At 43.7% G+C, this 15,340-nt stretch overlaps 2 protein-coding genes across 6 annotated transcripts in view; one reads left to right on the top strand and one right to left on the bottom strand.

The window, feature by feature from the left end:
- The first annotated feature begins 408 nt into the window (after positions 1-408).
- PSMB4 (proteasome 20S subunit beta 4) lies at positions 409-2,806 on the top strand. Its single transcript, XM_003409466.4, has 7 exons — positions 409-575; positions 840-1,046; positions 1,313-1,459; positions 1,628-1,709; positions 2,094-2,210; positions 2,397-2,485; positions 2,689-2,806. The coding sequence occupies exons 1-7, from the start codon at positions 436-438 to the stop codon at positions 2,699-2,701; spliced, it is 795 nt and encodes a 264-aa protein (XP_003409514.1). The 5' UTR covers positions 409-435; the 3' UTR covers positions 2,702-2,806.
- A 918-nt stretch (positions 2,807-3,724) lies between these two features.
- Positions 3,725-15,340, bottom strand: part of POGZ (pogo transposable element derived with ZNF domain) — a 53,797-nt gene continuing 42,181 nt past the window's right edge. For 4 of the 5 annotated variants that reach the window (XM_064282586.1, XM_003409462.4, XM_003409463.4 and 1 more), the window contains 9 exons: positions 12,625-12,725; positions 11,986-12,132; positions 9,427-9,561; positions 9,142-9,314; positions 8,854-8,994; positions 8,145-8,201; positions 7,843-7,955; positions 7,522-7,546; positions 3,725-7,401 (listed from right to left, as the gene is read on the bottom strand). In XM_064282586.1, the coding sequence (XP_064138656.1) occupies positions 5,730-7,401; positions 7,522-7,546; positions 7,843-7,955; positions 8,145-8,201; positions 8,854-8,994; positions 9,142-9,314; positions 9,427-9,561; positions 11,986-12,132; positions 12,625-12,725 (2,564 nt within the window). In that variant the 3' untranslated portion in view covers positions 3,725-5,729. The remainder of the gene's footprint in view (positions 7,402-7,521; positions 7,547-7,842; positions 7,956-8,144; positions 8,202-8,853; positions 8,995-9,141; positions 9,315-9,426; positions 9,562-11,985; positions 12,133-12,624; positions 12,726-15,340) is intronic. The other variant, XR_010321541.1, reaches the window with a different exon arrangement.

Genomic DNA, 15,340 nt, shown 5'->3' on the forward strand with positions numbered 1-15,340 from the left:
TCGGTTTCTTATTTGTAAAATGGGTCGATTAATGCCTAACGTTTGGGGTTGCTCTGAGTACAAATGTAGGAGATTCTGGGTTCACGGTTATTCTCATGCAGGGCTTTTTTATAATGATCCAAAAAGGATCGTGAAAATTTCTGCCTCCTAGCTCAAAGTCAGGGTCTTAACCACTCCCTGCACCATCCTCCTCTTGAAACTGCGTGTCAGAACTCTCTGATCTAGCCCAAACTCTACCACCAACGAGCTATGCGATGTTGGACAATTACAACTCCGGGAACCAGCCGCTACCTACGAAACGGTTAAGTTCGGCCGTGACCTCACCAACATGGCGGCTTGAGGTGGCCTGCAGGAAAAAGAAATGTGTGGCGTTGGAGAACAATTTCCGCTTCCGTCGGCGCAAGCGCTTTCATTTCCTCTGCTACCGTGACTAAGATGGAAGGGTTCTTGGAGTCACGGTCCGGGCTTTGGGCCGGGGGTCCGGCTCCGGGGCAGTTTTACCGCATCCCGCCCACTCCGAGCTCCTTCGTGGATCCGGCGTCCGCACCCTACGGGGGTCCGATTACGCGGACCCAGTAAGTTCTCGGCGCCTTAACTCGCGTAGAGGGGAGGGACCGTAGTGCCTGGTGCCCCCGGCCGGTTCTGAAAGAGCCGGGGAAGGCGAAGTGAGGGCCGCGGGGCGCGCGAACGGCAGGGGAGCCCCCGGCGCAGAGTCCCGGAGAATACGGAATAATTGAAAACAGCCACGAAAAACTGGAAATGGGACGCAATGCGCGGGATCTGGTGGGCGCAGGCTCTGCCTTCGCGCCGCCCCTCGCCAGACCTTTCTCACTCACCAGGAACCCCATGGTGACCGGGACCTCGGTCCTGGGTGTCAAGTTCGAGGGCGGAGTGGTGATTGCAGCAGACATGCTGGGCTCTTACGGCTCCTTAGCTCGTTTCCGCAACATCTCTCGCATTATGCGAGTTAACGACAGCACCATGCTGGGTGCCTCAGGAGACTACGCTGATTTCCAGTATTTGAAGCAAGTTCTCGGCCAGATGGTGTAAGTCGTCCGGAGAATAGGCAGTAGTTCCCCAGTGGAGAGGGGAATCCGTTTTTCTTAATCCCCTTAGAAGGGATGGGGGGACTTGAGGCTGCTGAGGTAGAAGGGAGAATTGTTGGGGGTGGAAAAAGCGAAGAGTGTTTGCAATAAACAGTGTTCAGCATTAGAAGATATAAAATGGAGAAAATTGTGGAAATTTCTTTTGGAGGCGGGTGGAAATCCAGACTTGCTTTCTATCCTTTTTCTCAAAACTACTTTCTTTGAAGGATTGATGAGGAGCTGTTGGGAGATGGACACAGCTATAGTCCTAAAGCTATTCATTCCTGGCTGACCAGGGCCATGTACAGCCGCCGCTCCAAGATGAACCCCCTCTGGAACACCATGGTCATTGGAGGCTATGCTGATGGAGAGAGGTTGATCTGAGTACAAATAACTTACTTGCTTGACTGCCCAACTAGTTCTTGTGTAGCGCCTCTTCTTTTACCCCTAAGCGAATCCCACTTTAAATTCAGACCCCATGGTACCATCTTTCAGCTAAGATAATCTTAGCTGCGTTTTTTTGATCCATTATGTCCTATTAGCTTTCTCGGTTATGTGGACATGCTTGGTGTAGCCTATGAAGCTCCTTCGCTGGCCACTGGTTATGGCGCGTACTTGGCTCAGGTAAGTAGTCTGTGAGGTAGGGGTGAGGGGAGACAAAAGGCAGTGTGGGTTCCTGGTTGTTTATTCTTCCCTGGAATTGTGACATGAGGAATAGGCTAGCATCCCTGCTGCTTAGCAAATAGCTTTTTCTTTGTAGTCCGGAGGCTGTATGCTGGCACTTATATTTCAATGGCAAGGTGGCATGTAAAGGAGTCACTAGACTTCTATAAAGAGAAGACACCCTAGAACTTCAACTGGGCCATAAGGGAGCAGTTAATTTTGGTGAGGCAGTAGGCAAACGATTACCTTTCACTCATTTATCCTTCTTTTTTACACTGGATTTGAGACAAACCTGTTTTTCAGGCCCTGATGTGTCCCATTCCCTCCCCACCCCCATCTCTTTAGCCTCTGCTGCGAGAAGTTCTGGAGAAGCAGCCAGTACTGAGCCAGACTGAGGCCCGAGAGCTAGTGGAACGCTGCATGCGAGTGCTGTATTATCGAGATGCCCGTTCTTATAATCGGGTGAGGAAAAAAGATGCTGGTTCAGAATACTCGGAATTAACTCCCCTGGGTCTCTAGCTCTGAAGAACAAATTGCCTCACTTTTCTCGTATTTTCAGATTAGGGGAAAGCCGGCTACTTTAACTTTTACTGGGCCGTTCTCTCCTGTGGGGAGGGCATTTTCATTGAGTGCTCTGCTTGATTTCAGTTTCAAGTCGCCACTGTAACAGAAAAAGGTGTTGAAATAGAGGGACCACTGTCTGCTGAGACTAACTGGGATATTGCCCACATGATCAGGTAATTCAAAATTATAGTAAAAAAAATAGGTGCTGGAAGAGTTGGAAGGCAACTTGGGTTGCTGTAATTTGGGCTTTTCTGGAGGTTATCAACTAGAAAAATTCTCTGGGTGGAAGGGGTTTTAGTTGGAGGGTAGAGCTGCTTTAAGAATTGATTTTCTCTCTGTATGGCTTTACTTGTGTTACTGCTTTCTTCCTTTTCAGTGGCTTTGAATGAATACAGATGCGTTATCTGGGAACTGAAGTTGTACCCTTCTTTTAACTTTGAACTTGGCTGGTTCAGAGGTAGATTTTTGTAAAATAAATAAATTCTTCAAAACGCTTGCTGAGTGGTTTCATTCTGTCTGACTGGGTCACGCCAAGAATGAAACTGCTGAATACTGTCTTATGTCATCCCTAGTCAGAGAATCCTTAGGCTCTTTCTCATAGCACAGAGAATTCTGTGCATAATACGGAAGACCCACTACTGTCTTCATTTGGACCTGCAACAGAGACAGCTTTGTGTAGAGGCCAGGCTTAATCTTTGAGTAGGTAACTGGCTTTTGTGTTTAAAATAATTTTTTTTAACATTTACCCCAACAGCACTAGACTTAAAAGAATATTTTCTGGTTATTTTTAGCTGCAAGTGTGATTTTTAGGTAAAGTATCAATCATTTCCAAGATAGAAATGCAGCATCTGGTAGAGCTGCTCTTTATAAGGTTACCTCCCAGCTGGAACTGGCAGCCTCAATCCGCCATCCATCTTCCTCCTCACCTTTCATACAGGGAATACTGATTTAAACATTTAACCTAAATGTTTATCATCCAAATTTCTAGCACTGTTAGAAAACCTCTTACAAGTACTGTATATTCACTAAAAAGTCTTAAGTGTAGTTACCAGAAGCAATTAGTATGGTATAGACGGCTGAGTCAGATCAGTTCCATCTCCATAATGGTGCTAAACCTGACTTTTAAGAATGAAGATCTTAGGTGATTTTGATGGGTATCATCTCCAAACCTCTGAGAAACTGCAACAGAGGGCAAACCACAAAACTCCCACAGAAGTTCAGTGAGGTGAGAACTAAGGGAGAAAGCGGAACATTCCTCCACTTTTACCACCTGTGATTACAACAAAGTAGTAGTGCCTTAAGCAAAGGAAAACCAGTACGTTTTCAGTTTGAATCTACACATTCAGTCTCAACACAGAAAAGTAGTCAATAAATACTTGGTTTATTGATTAAACTGAATTATAAAAAAAACAAAACAAACAAAAACTTCCTTCTACTACTAAGCCATGCAGGCAGAGTCCACAAAGATAACTTCTTGGCCAAGACCCAGCTGATCCACTGTTGGTATTATGGTCTTTAAAAAAAATTACCCATCAAGAAAGTCATACAGTGTGCAGAGGCCAGGAATCCAGCTCTGCTAAGGCTGTGGCTGCTGTGTAGACTACCAGAGAGTGATTAGGTCCTTGTAGATGGAGGTGACCAATCAACAGTTCTTGAACTTTCTCAAAGGCAAAGGGTTGTCTTCAAAGTCCATAATCTGTCAATAAAATGGCAACAGGCAAGAAGCTGTGAAGAAAAGCCCAGATGATCCTCAGTTCAGTTTTCAGATGCCATGGGTTCACAAAGCTGGCCAAGCTATTTGTGGGAGGGATCACTCCAGTCCACTATATTATAGTGTGCTGGGCGTTAAACAAACAAACAAAAAGGGAGGAGAAACAGGTGGTAACAAACGTCACACCTGTATCACTAGGCCCATCACATCTTGAGCATCTCCCAGTCTGTGAAAGCCTATTAAACAGGGTCACCTAGGAAAAGAAACAAAACATTGTTTATAAATCTGTTTCCCTTCATTAAATGTTCCACTTATGTACATTTTAAAGATGAACCATTTACACGCCTGTGCAGGTTGCCTCTCCTTGGCTCACAGGAGGGAAATGCCGCCGAAAGCCTCAGTATGGACAGAAGAGTGGTAGAGCTGTGGGAAAGGTGGACTTGGTTTTTTGCGCCTTTTCTTGGTACATTACAGTATGTTTCAGTTTATACCCCTAAGTACATACAGTTTAAAAAAATCCCTCACATGCAAATTGTAGAAAAAATTCTTTCCTCGAAGCTGGCAGTGAAAAATAAAGATTCATGTCTTTCTGTATGCACACCTCGTTGTGTTTCATTTCAGATTCTCCTCTCAGCTCTAAGAAATACAGGAAAGCCACAGGGTAAAAGCAGGACTTCAACAAGCAGTTTGTTGTCTTAAAGTTCAATACTTCTTGCACAATTAGCTCCTGGCTGCAGGACATGTGACCTCTTGAACAGGAGGAAGTTCAACAAAGTAGGGATTGTCCCTAGAAGCTTGCAGAATGAAGACCCACGAGTTGGGAATGGCTTCCACCCTAACACTCCGATCAACTCAGTACTTCTTGCTAATGATACGGTTATGATCCTTTGTCCAGAGTGACGGTGTGAGAATGGGGAAAGGGGTCAAGGACTCCAAGTGCCAAGAAAACTGTTTTTGTTGCGTTGGAGGGAGAAGGGTGGTGAGGAATGACAAATCTATTCATCATTCTAGATAATTAAAGGTGGTTTCCATGCATTTTTAAAGCCACAATTTTTTACTTAGAGTTGTTGTAGAAACCAACATCTCTGGAGAGGGAAGGAAAGAAAAGGAGAAGGAAAGAAGAGTTCAGTGGGATTTTTTTCCATTTTTGTTTTTATATAAAAGTGTTAAGACCACAATGAAAAAAGGGTTTATCCATATATATAATAAACCAGTTTGTGAGCTACACATTTGTCTTTCCCATCTTCAGAAATGTTCTCACATTGACAATGGTTAAGATATAGCATCATGCCCAGAAACATTGGCCACACAGTAAAACCAACAAAAAACCTGGAAATACTATGATACAATTGAGGTAAGAGGGGGAAACTCAAAAAATTTTAACATTCACCCACGAAGGATTTTTTTTTTTCTTTTTCTTGATTTTGTCAGAAAAATACCAAACACAGTGATTTTAATTTTTTAAAAAAAAAAGTCACAAAAACCTGTTTTTAGCAGAAGTGGGCTAGCTCCTCGGCTCAGAAGTGATCACTATTGGTTTTTCTAATCACAAATCCACAGGGAATTTTAAGTCAACATTGGGGCTGTGGTGGCATATTTAAAAACAGAAATCAAATACCCCACCTGGTATGCCCCTTTTTCCCTAAATCCCTCTACTCTCCCTCACACTGTCCTACCCCGACTCCACACCTCTCACAGCCCAACACTCAAATCTCCATCAGATCTAGGTCAGCTTCTTCAAAGCCATAGAAAGACTCGGTTTCACTTTCACCCTCGAAGAGCTGGTGAAGGCTTTCAGGCTCAATTGTCTCTTCAGGAGATGATCTAGGCCGGGGAGTGGATGCTGAGGCCTCCTCAGACTGTTCTCCACTCAGCTTCAGCTGCTCCTCTAGGGAGGCAATGAGCTCCTCCTGGATGTCAGCATTTCTTGTAGGTGAGTTAACGTTGCCGTCAGGACCGGGCAGAACGCTAGCCACAAGGAAGGACCGCTGAACTAGCTCTGGACAGTCCCCAATGACGCCCAGCACTTCACCCAGCCAGACTAGCACCAGCTGAAGCAGGACATCAGAATCACACACAGCGTCTGCCATTTCCCGAGCCTGCTCCTTCCACTTTTTGTGCAGGAAGTTCTTGACAGTTCGTTTGATACATACATCTAATGGCTGGATTTTGGTGCTACAGCCTGCTGGGACCACTGCAGGCAAAGTGCTAGAGGCACTAAGCATACCCAGTACCTCTTCCGACAAGTGAGAGCGATGACAGTCCATCACCAGCATGCCTTTGCTGCGCTGGCAAGCTGTGTGCTTCTGCCACACTCGGGCTGACCACAGCTCCATGATCTCATCATCACTGTAGCCACTCTCCTTTGCCTCTAGCAATATAGAGTCGGGCACATTAGCAGGCTGATCCATTTGCCCTCGGTAGAAAACCAGGGTGGGGAGGACAGTGCCATCTGCCAGAATGGCCAGCACCACATCACACCAAGGCTCCCCTGTGCCCACTGTCTGCAGGGCATTCTCCTTGCGGTCATCACTGCTCAGCACCTCCGTATCCAGGAACAAGGAGATCTCATCAATAGCCACGATCATAGACAAGGGTAAGTCCTGGTTGTGAATCTGCCGCTGCACAAATTCAATGAAGAGTCCTGCATTCTCTGCCACATCCTTGGGTAGGGTGTGGGCCACAGCTCGCCGGGCATGGGGAGTCAGATGGTGTCGCAGCATGAAACGCACCGCCCACTCATAGGAGATCTTAAAACCCCCCTCCAAAGACCGTCCTATCTTGGTGGCCTTCTGGAACAAGGTCTCCTCATTCACAGGTAGTTGTTGCTCACGCTGGGTCAGCACCCACTCAGCCAGTTTCTCTTCTGCTTCTAAGCTCAGATATTTGCCTTCTAGATTCTCCTCCTGAGAGGCCTGGAAACGCCGAAGCCAACGCCGAATACGTCGCTGGGGGTTTCGGAAGTGCTCAGCTGCCTGTTCTGTATTGCAACATAGAGCAAACAGTACCACTCGAAGCTTCTTCACAGACAGTTGCTCCTTCTTGCCAACTCCACTGCTACCACCCCCACCTGACGCTGGCTCGGGTTCCTGAGTTACTGGGCTCCCCTCATCCTGGTCATCAACATTCAGACATTCGGCCTCCTCTGCAGGCAAGGGTGGAAGGGCTAAAGGCTGGGAGTGAGTGGGGGTGGGTGGTGGGGTTGCAGTTGAGGCTGGTGACGGGAGTGCCTGGGCCATGGAAGCTGGAAGCTCTTCAGGCTCAGCTGGGGTGGCCTCTGCAGATTTCACAGTGGCAGCTTTGCTGGGAGGGAAGGAACGAGGTGGGTACATATTCTTCAAGTTCCGATCATGAACTCGGTCACGGGTCAGGGCATGCCTAAAAGAGGGGTGAGAGAGCAAAGACAGGAAGAGAAAGCTCAAACTAGGAAAATAAAATAACAAAGACCAAACACACTACAAAACAGAAACGAAACCATCAAGTGAGAGTTTTTGTTACCTTGAGTGAGATATCCAAGTGAGTCCTGTGGAAAATGAGACAAAAAAAAAAAAAAAAAAGTTAGCTCAATGAAGAAACAAGAACGAAGACAGTGTCTTGGGATTTCAAGTAAAAATGCACACCTACTACACCAAAGATACACCCCTCACAGTGACCAACCTTCCAGTCTTATATACTGTTCAGGTTAGAATGCTTTCAATTTGGTGCAATATATTCTATACAGGCCAAATAGGGATGTTCCTGACTAATACAGTATGCCTTGTATCCTATATCTTTTTTTCCCTCTTGTTCTACTAGCTAACCCCCACCTCTCCTACTTACCCCGTGGCAGGATGTTGCTGGATCTGTGAGAGGGGTTGAATACTAAATGTTTGGCCATGGCATCTCCCACAGAGGTAACAAAGGTACATGAAGTGCAGGCCAGCTTGTTTCCACTAAGAACGAGAGTCAGGAACATGTGAGACAAACACAGCAGTGACACTAGAGATAGCTTTGAGGCTTCCTAAAGAAGTGTGCCCCTTCTTTCCCTCAAATTAATTCACATGCCCACTCTCCAAAATAATTAAGAGGATTTAATGTAAAAACTTGAAAAATTAAGAGACAACCAATAAGCTTTTCCTTACCTCACAGAATTTTTAAACAAAGCCAAATACTTGGGGCTCTTCCTTGGAACATGATTGCTGAGAATAACAAAGGAGAAGTGGTATCAGTTATGGGGCTTTGCCAGCTACACCAGAGATGTCACCAGCCAATGCCACCAACAAAAGAGATGCCTCTGCAACCCACCTAACCCCAGCCCAAGCTAGTTTTCCTACCACCAAAAACTCGTTGCCATCCAGTCGATTCCGACTCACAGCAACCCTACAGGACAGAGCTGAACTGCCCCATAGTGTTTCCAAGGAGTTGCTGGTGGATTTCCACTGCTGACACCTTTTGGTTGGCAGCCAAGCTCTTTACCACTGTTCCACCAGGGCCCCTTTTCCTACCACAGTACTTCTTAAACTTTAATATGCATATGAATCACCTGCGGATCTATTAAAATGCACACTAATTCTGTAGGCCTGGGCTGGGCCTGGGAGTTTGCATTTCTAACAAGCTCCTATCTGATGCTGGGAACTTGAACACATTTGAGTGGCAAGGTCCTACTCAAATTAGAGCACAGACCATCAAAGCCTAATGAACGTGAGGGTCTGGCCTCTTACTCTGATAGGAGAGACAAACAACTCTGAAAGTTGAAGGAAGAAACAAAATCGGAGCAGGGTAGGGAATGAAATGAATTCTGGAGAACCTAACTCCCAGGTAGAAAACAACTGGTTTAATTACATGACTTACTTGATCATGTGGTTGGCATAAGCTCGAGAACAGCAGGTGCTATAGCGACACAGAGAGCAGTGTACGTAAGTGGGGAAATGATTAGGGAAATCTGGGATCTCAAAGCTGCACTCCAGACATGTCTGACGGCCCATGACACTCCTGTCAAGACAAAAGGGAAATCTCATTACTGCCTCCAGGGTCCCCAAATGGTACAAGCTTTAGATTGCTACCAGATTGCACTGGCTATCAGGAACAATCCTGCCCATCCAACCCCCACCCGCCCAGCATTTAGAAGAAGGCGCTGACATTTTCCTGACAGCTCTCTTTTGGATGTTGCGTTGAACAGGAGGATAAAGGAAGACAGGCAGAGGATCCGTTGAGGAGGTCAGTGGCGCTGCCTCCTGCAAGGCGCTGGGAGGTGTATCGTTGGAAGATACAGGAACAGCTCGTGGCTGCCCTCGAGAAGCCCGGATTGTCACCTGTGAGTCAAGAGGAAGGGTAATAATTAGGCACTACCCACATTAAATCTCAGAATACTAAAAATTCAATATTCCTCTCCTCTGTAAAAGGAAACTTTGGCAAACCCTTTACCTTGGTGCCTGGTTTCAAGCCTTCTAGCTGCTTGGGTTTACGGAAGGTTTTATGATGCTGAAGCTTGTGCTCAATTTTGTCCTTGGCAAACAGAAATTGCAGCCGGCATTTGTTGCAGTGATAAACATTCCTCTTCTGAAGGGAAAAAAAGTGAGGTAGAATCCCTTAAAGGTGCTCAATGAATTTTCTTCAATGCCACCTTTCTGTTGATAATTTAAGAGAATCACTGTCTCCCATGCCCCCAAGGGAAGGTGGACTCAAGGCCATGATGACTAGGTCAAACCATGTGTGACACTCTGGATGAGCTATACTAACCAACCAACCAAAAAAACTAAACTAGTTGCCACTGAGTCAATGCCAACTCATAGCAACCTTAGAGGACAAAGGAGAACTGCCTCCAAGGAGCAGCTGGTGGTTTGAACTGCCGACCTTTTGGGTAGCAGTTGAGTTCTTAACTACTGAACCACCAGGGCTCCAAGTTTTACTAGCCCCTACCTTATTTTTATATTACAGACAGTGCTACCTACTCCTGGACATTCTTTTTTATTACTATTTCTCTAAGTAATAAAATATACATGGTAAAAAAAAAACAAACCCCTCAGTCCCTTCCACAGAAACTATTACTGATTTCCTGGGTATCCTTCCACAGTCTATGCATATAACAAATACATATTTTATATATCCAACCACCACCTCCCTGTTTTCTCTTTTAAACAAATAATACTTTTCTGCATCTTGCTGTTTTTCCTCTTAACGCACCCATATATACAGATGTGTTGCCCTGTGAGACCATCTTGAGGATTTAGTCTACCTAGTACTGAAGTCTTTCAAAATAGGGCCCATGTCTGTAACTTTCTTCCCTAAGAGAGCAAGGTTCTGTAGACCCTTGAACTAAGTTACAAGCGATGTTTCCGCACTATTTGGAAATAGATTTGTGGTGGATTATCAGTGTAAGAAGGTGCTTGCACATAAAAGTGCATGCATGTCTGTGTGCACACATGTGTGAACATCAAGCACAGGCACACCTGTCTTGTTCTCCATTTTGTACCCTATGTATCTTCACTTTCCTTTTCTATGAGCTCCTCTCTTACAGCATTTTAAAACAAGGACATATCTAGTCAATCTTAAAAACAAAAGCAACAACAAAAAATCCTTGCTCTCTGCCTCCCTTCTACCTACCAGCCTATCCTCCTCTTCATAAACAAATGTCTTCAAATAAGCAGTCTCCATTTCCTTGCCTCTCATTCACTGATCCTGCAGAAACTGACTACCATGCCTACCAACAAAATGGCTCTCATCAATGTTGCTAAATTAAAGGCCTGCCTCTAAAGTTTTTACCTTGCTTGACCTTCCTACAACACATGACATTTTGATCACACTCTTTTTCAAAAACACTTTCTTCCCTTTAGCTTCTTTAATGCCAAGACTCTTCTGGTTTCCCTCCTAGGACCATGATGCTGGCTTTGGAGATAGAGACTTCAAGGATCCTAAGCCTTCATCTTATTCTCAAGGGAGTGGGACGGTCCACGACATTTAAAGTTTAAAATCACGGGATTTATATAATAATGATTTCTAAGTATGTTTTCTCCAACAGACTTCTCTCCCAGGCTTGAAACCTGTATATCCAACTACTTATTAGACAGCTACATTTGACATCCACAGATACCACAAACACGAACTATTCAAACTCATAATCTTCCCTCCAAAATTTACATTCTCCAGTGTTTCTACCTCAGTCAATAGTCCCATCAGCCATCCAATTCCCCAAGACAGAATCTTTGGCACTATTCTTAAGTACTCCCTTGCTATCTTCACCTAATCTGTCCCAAATCATAAATATCGCTTATCTTTTCAGTATCTCTCAACTGTATTCTTTTTTCTTCATTTCAAAAGCCAACAGTCTAGTTCACTATCACCTCTCACCTAAACTATGAAGAAGTCTTTTGGCTAGTCTCCCAAACTCTGGTCTTAATCTATTTCAATTCATTCTCCTCAGTGCAGCCAGTATAATCTTAACTAAGTGCAAATCTGAACACATTACTCCCGGGCTTAACCTCTTTATATGGCTTTAACTTATTATAAAGTTGAAACTCCTTTTCATGGCTTACAGGATTCTCCATGATCTGTTCCTCTTTCAACCTCCTCCCAGTACCCTACACTACAACCACAATGAATTTCTTTCAATTTCCTGACACTCCTCCAGACCGTGTGGACTGCCTCTGAGTACACTGCCCAGTTAACCTGGCTCATTCTTACTCACCTTCTGGTCTTGAACACTTCTGCTGGAAGCCTTCTTAAGCTCCCAGAACAGGTGTATACTTTCCTAGGTCCTGTCCTTCCCTTATACTTTTCGTGCTTTACTGTATTGTTTACTGGTCTTGTTTACCACTAAATCTCTAGCACCTAGCACGGTGCATGGCACATCACAGAAACCCAGTAAATTTTTGCAAACAAATGTATATTATCTTCTCTACCAAAATTATTTGCCTAGTTCAGTGGTGGCACCAGCATTCATTACAAAAAAAAAAAAGAATATAGGTGTTGCTTGGTGGCTGGTACCTGGTGTCTCATGTAATGCTGTTGGAATGCATTGCCATTTTTGAAGACCTTCAGGCAGTAAGGGCAGAGCAGATGCCGCGTATCCTCATGGATCATCCGAAAATGAACATCAACCTCAGAGTAGAGTGAGGAGCGATACTGACACACCTGAGTCACGTAAGAGGGAAAACAAGGCTAAGAGTGAGGTAAACAACTGAGGCCTTTAAAAAGTAGCAAAGAAAATAGTAAAACATGAAAAGAAAAAAGTTTTCTTAAAATGTACAGAAATCAAACTATTTTTCTGACTTTGTAACACAGGGCTATGTTTGTGATAAATCCAGCTGTGACTTAAAATGTGGAAGGACAGGAACGTCTGAGTATAATCCATATATTACGACTAAGAAGAGGAAGGCTTTCTCTTGTCCACCTCCAAACGACAAATTCAGGAGACAGACAATTCCACTCTTCCCCTTAGCAAATGCTATGTTCCCTGGCTGGACATGTCCTGAAGACAGAAACTGTTTACTAATTCTTTTGTACCTCTTCAGAGTTCCTAAAACAGAATGTATGCAGTAGTTAGTGAGCAATGTTGATTAGTGAATTCTTTGTATCCAACCTGGAAGACAAATGGCTAAAGCCCCCCAGAGAAAAAGGCAATACCTGGCAAACATAAGGCATCTCTCCAGGCTTATGAGTGTCCTTCATATGCTGAAGAAATAGTGGCTCACTCTCAAATGCCCATTCACAGATCTTGCACTTGGCTGTAAAAAGGAAAATAATCAATAAATATACTTGAAAATAAGACCAAAGTCCTGCTGACTCTATTTTCTCTTACTCCCATATCTTCATTTTCACTAATCAGTAAATCATTTTGTTCCTTCTACTCCTCCTTTAAGATGATTCTGTCTTAACATCTCTGTTGGTGACAACTAATCAAAGCCCCACTTCTAGATTGTGAACTACCTACAAGACATTTTTTTTAATTATTTATTGTGCTTTAAGTGAAAGTTTACAAATCAAGTCAGTCTCTCATACAAATACTTATATATACCTTGCTATGTACCTAGCTGCTCTCTCGCAATGAGACAGCACACTTCTCCTCTCCAACCTGTATTCCCCATGTCCATTCAATCATCTCCTGTCCCCCTCTGCTTTCTCATCTCACCTCCAGACAGAAGCCTGCCCATATAGTCTCATGTGTCTACCTGATTCAAGAAGTTCACTCCTCACCAGTATCCTTTTCTGTTTTATAGTCCAATCCAATTCCTGTCTGAGGAGTTGGCTTTGGGAATGGCTCCAGTTTTGGGCTAACAGAAGGTCCAAGGACCATGAACTCCGGGGGTCCCTCCAGTCTCAGTCAGACCATTAAGTCTGATCTTTTTATGAGAATTTGACGTCTGCATCCCACTGCTCTCCTGCTCCATCAGGGATTCTCTGTTGTGTTGTCAGGGCAGTCACCGGTTGTAGCTGGGCACCATCTAGTTCTTCCAGTCTCAGGCTGATGGAGTCTCTGGTTTATGTGGCCCTTTCTGTCTCTTGGGCTCATATTTACCTTGTGTCTTTGGTGTTCTTCATTCTCTTTTGCTCCAGGTGGGTTGAGACCAATTGATGCATCTTAGATGACTGCCTGCTAGCCTTTAAGACCCCAGGTACCCCTCACCGAAGTGGGATGCACTGTTTTCTTAATACATTTTGTTATGCCAATTGACCTAGATGTCCCCTGAAACCAGGGTCCCCAGACCTCCACCCCTGCTACTCTGGCGTCTGAAGTGTTCAGGTGTGTTCAGGAAACTTCTTTGTTTTGGTTTAGTCCAGCTGTGCTAACCTCTCCTATATTGTGTTGTCTTTTCCTTCATCTAAAATAGTTCCAATCTACCATCTAATTAGTGAATACCCCTTCTTCCTCCCTCCCCCACCCTTATAACCATCAAAGAATATTTTCTTCTGTGTTTAAACTATTTCTTGAGTTTAAACACAGAAGAATGCAAATGACTAATTTCACTCAGCATAATGCCTTCCAGATTCCTTCATGTTATGTTTCACAGATTCATCATTGTTCTTAACCGTTATGTAATATCCCATTATGTGAATATACCATAATTTATTTATCCATTCATCCATGGATGGGCACCTTGGTTGCTTCCATCTTTTTGGTATCGTGAACAGTGCTGCAATAAACATGTGTGTGCATGTATCTGTTTGTGTGAAGACTCTTACTTCTCTAGGATATATTCCAAGGAGTGGGACTGCTGGGTCGTATGGTAGTTCTATTTATAGCGTTTTAAGGAAGCGCCAAATTGATTTCCAAAGTGGTTGTACCATTTTACATTCCCACCAGCACTGTGTAAGTGTTCCAGTCTCTCCACAACCTCTGTAACATTTATTATGTTGTGTTTTTTGGATTAATGCCAGCCTTGCTGGAGTGAGATGGAATGTCATTGTAGTTTTGATTTGGATTTCTCTAATGGCTAATGATCGTAAGCATTTCCTCATGTGTCTGTTAGCTACCTCAATGTCTTCTTTGGTGAAGTGCCTGTTCATATCCTTTGCCCATTTTTTAACTGGGTTATTTGTCTGTTAAGTTTTGCAGTACCATGCAGATTTCAGAAATCAGACAATGATTGGATTTGTCATAGCCAAAAACTTTTTCCCAGTCTGTAGATAATCTTTTTATTCTTTTGGTGAAGTCTTTGAATTGGCATAAGAGTGTTTGATCTTTAGGAGCTCCCAGTTATCTAGTTTCTCTTCTGGTGTCCTAAAAGACATTTTAAATTGAATATTCCACCAATTCTAACTTAATTTGGCATCTTCCTACTTGCCCATTGTTTCCCTTCTCATCTTCTCCATCTGCTCCTGAGCTCAAAACTTAGGCATTATCTGACTCCAAATCCTGTATTCTGTTACCATTTTTTCCAAAATGCCTCTAGGAATTGTCACTTCTCCACTTTCACAGACAAAAACCTGGTAAGAAGACCATATTACTACGTACTGAAAATCAGCTGCTTTTCAATACCTCCTATCTCTCCAATAAACTTATACTGTATCTATTTTTTATAAGCCATTGTCAAACAAATTCTTTTAAAACAGTGCATTGCTTCATTCCTTTGCTCAAGGACAGACAATAATTATCTCCTATGAATAATTCAACAAATGCACTAAATGAGCACAAATAAGAATTTTCCCTCAAAGGACTGATAGTCATGAACAGGAGTTCTTGCCTTATCTTTTTTTTGAAGTATTAGCAAACTGAAGGTAATTAAACTTTGAATTTAGCCATTTTGTCAAGCTTCTGAGGCTGTAATTCTAAATTCTTGGTTAAAACGTTTGATTGCTCCATATCTTCATTTGCACAGGCAAAACGGTTACCTGTATTTTT

This window comes from Loxodonta africana, chromosome 3 (genome assembly GCF_030014295.1).
Source record: "Loxodonta africana isolate mLoxAfr1 chromosome 3, mLoxAfr1.hap2, whole genome shotgun sequence".
Taxonomy (NCBI): Eukaryota; Metazoa; Chordata; class Mammalia; order Proboscidea; family Elephantidae; genus Loxodonta; species Loxodonta africana.

Coding starts and splice junctions, on each gene's coding strand:
- PSMB4 (XM_003409466.4), top strand. CDS start 436: ATGGAAGGGTTCTTGGAGTCACGGTCCGGGCTTTGGGCCGGGGGTCCG. Junction 576..839: donor GGTCCGATTACGCGGACCCA/GTAAGTTCTCGG, acceptor CTCACTCACCAG/GAACCCCATGGTGACCGGGA. Junction 1,710..2,093: donor ATGGCGCGTACTTGGCTCAG/GTAAGTAGTCTG, acceptor CCATCTCTTTAG/CCTCTGCTGCGAGAAGTTCT.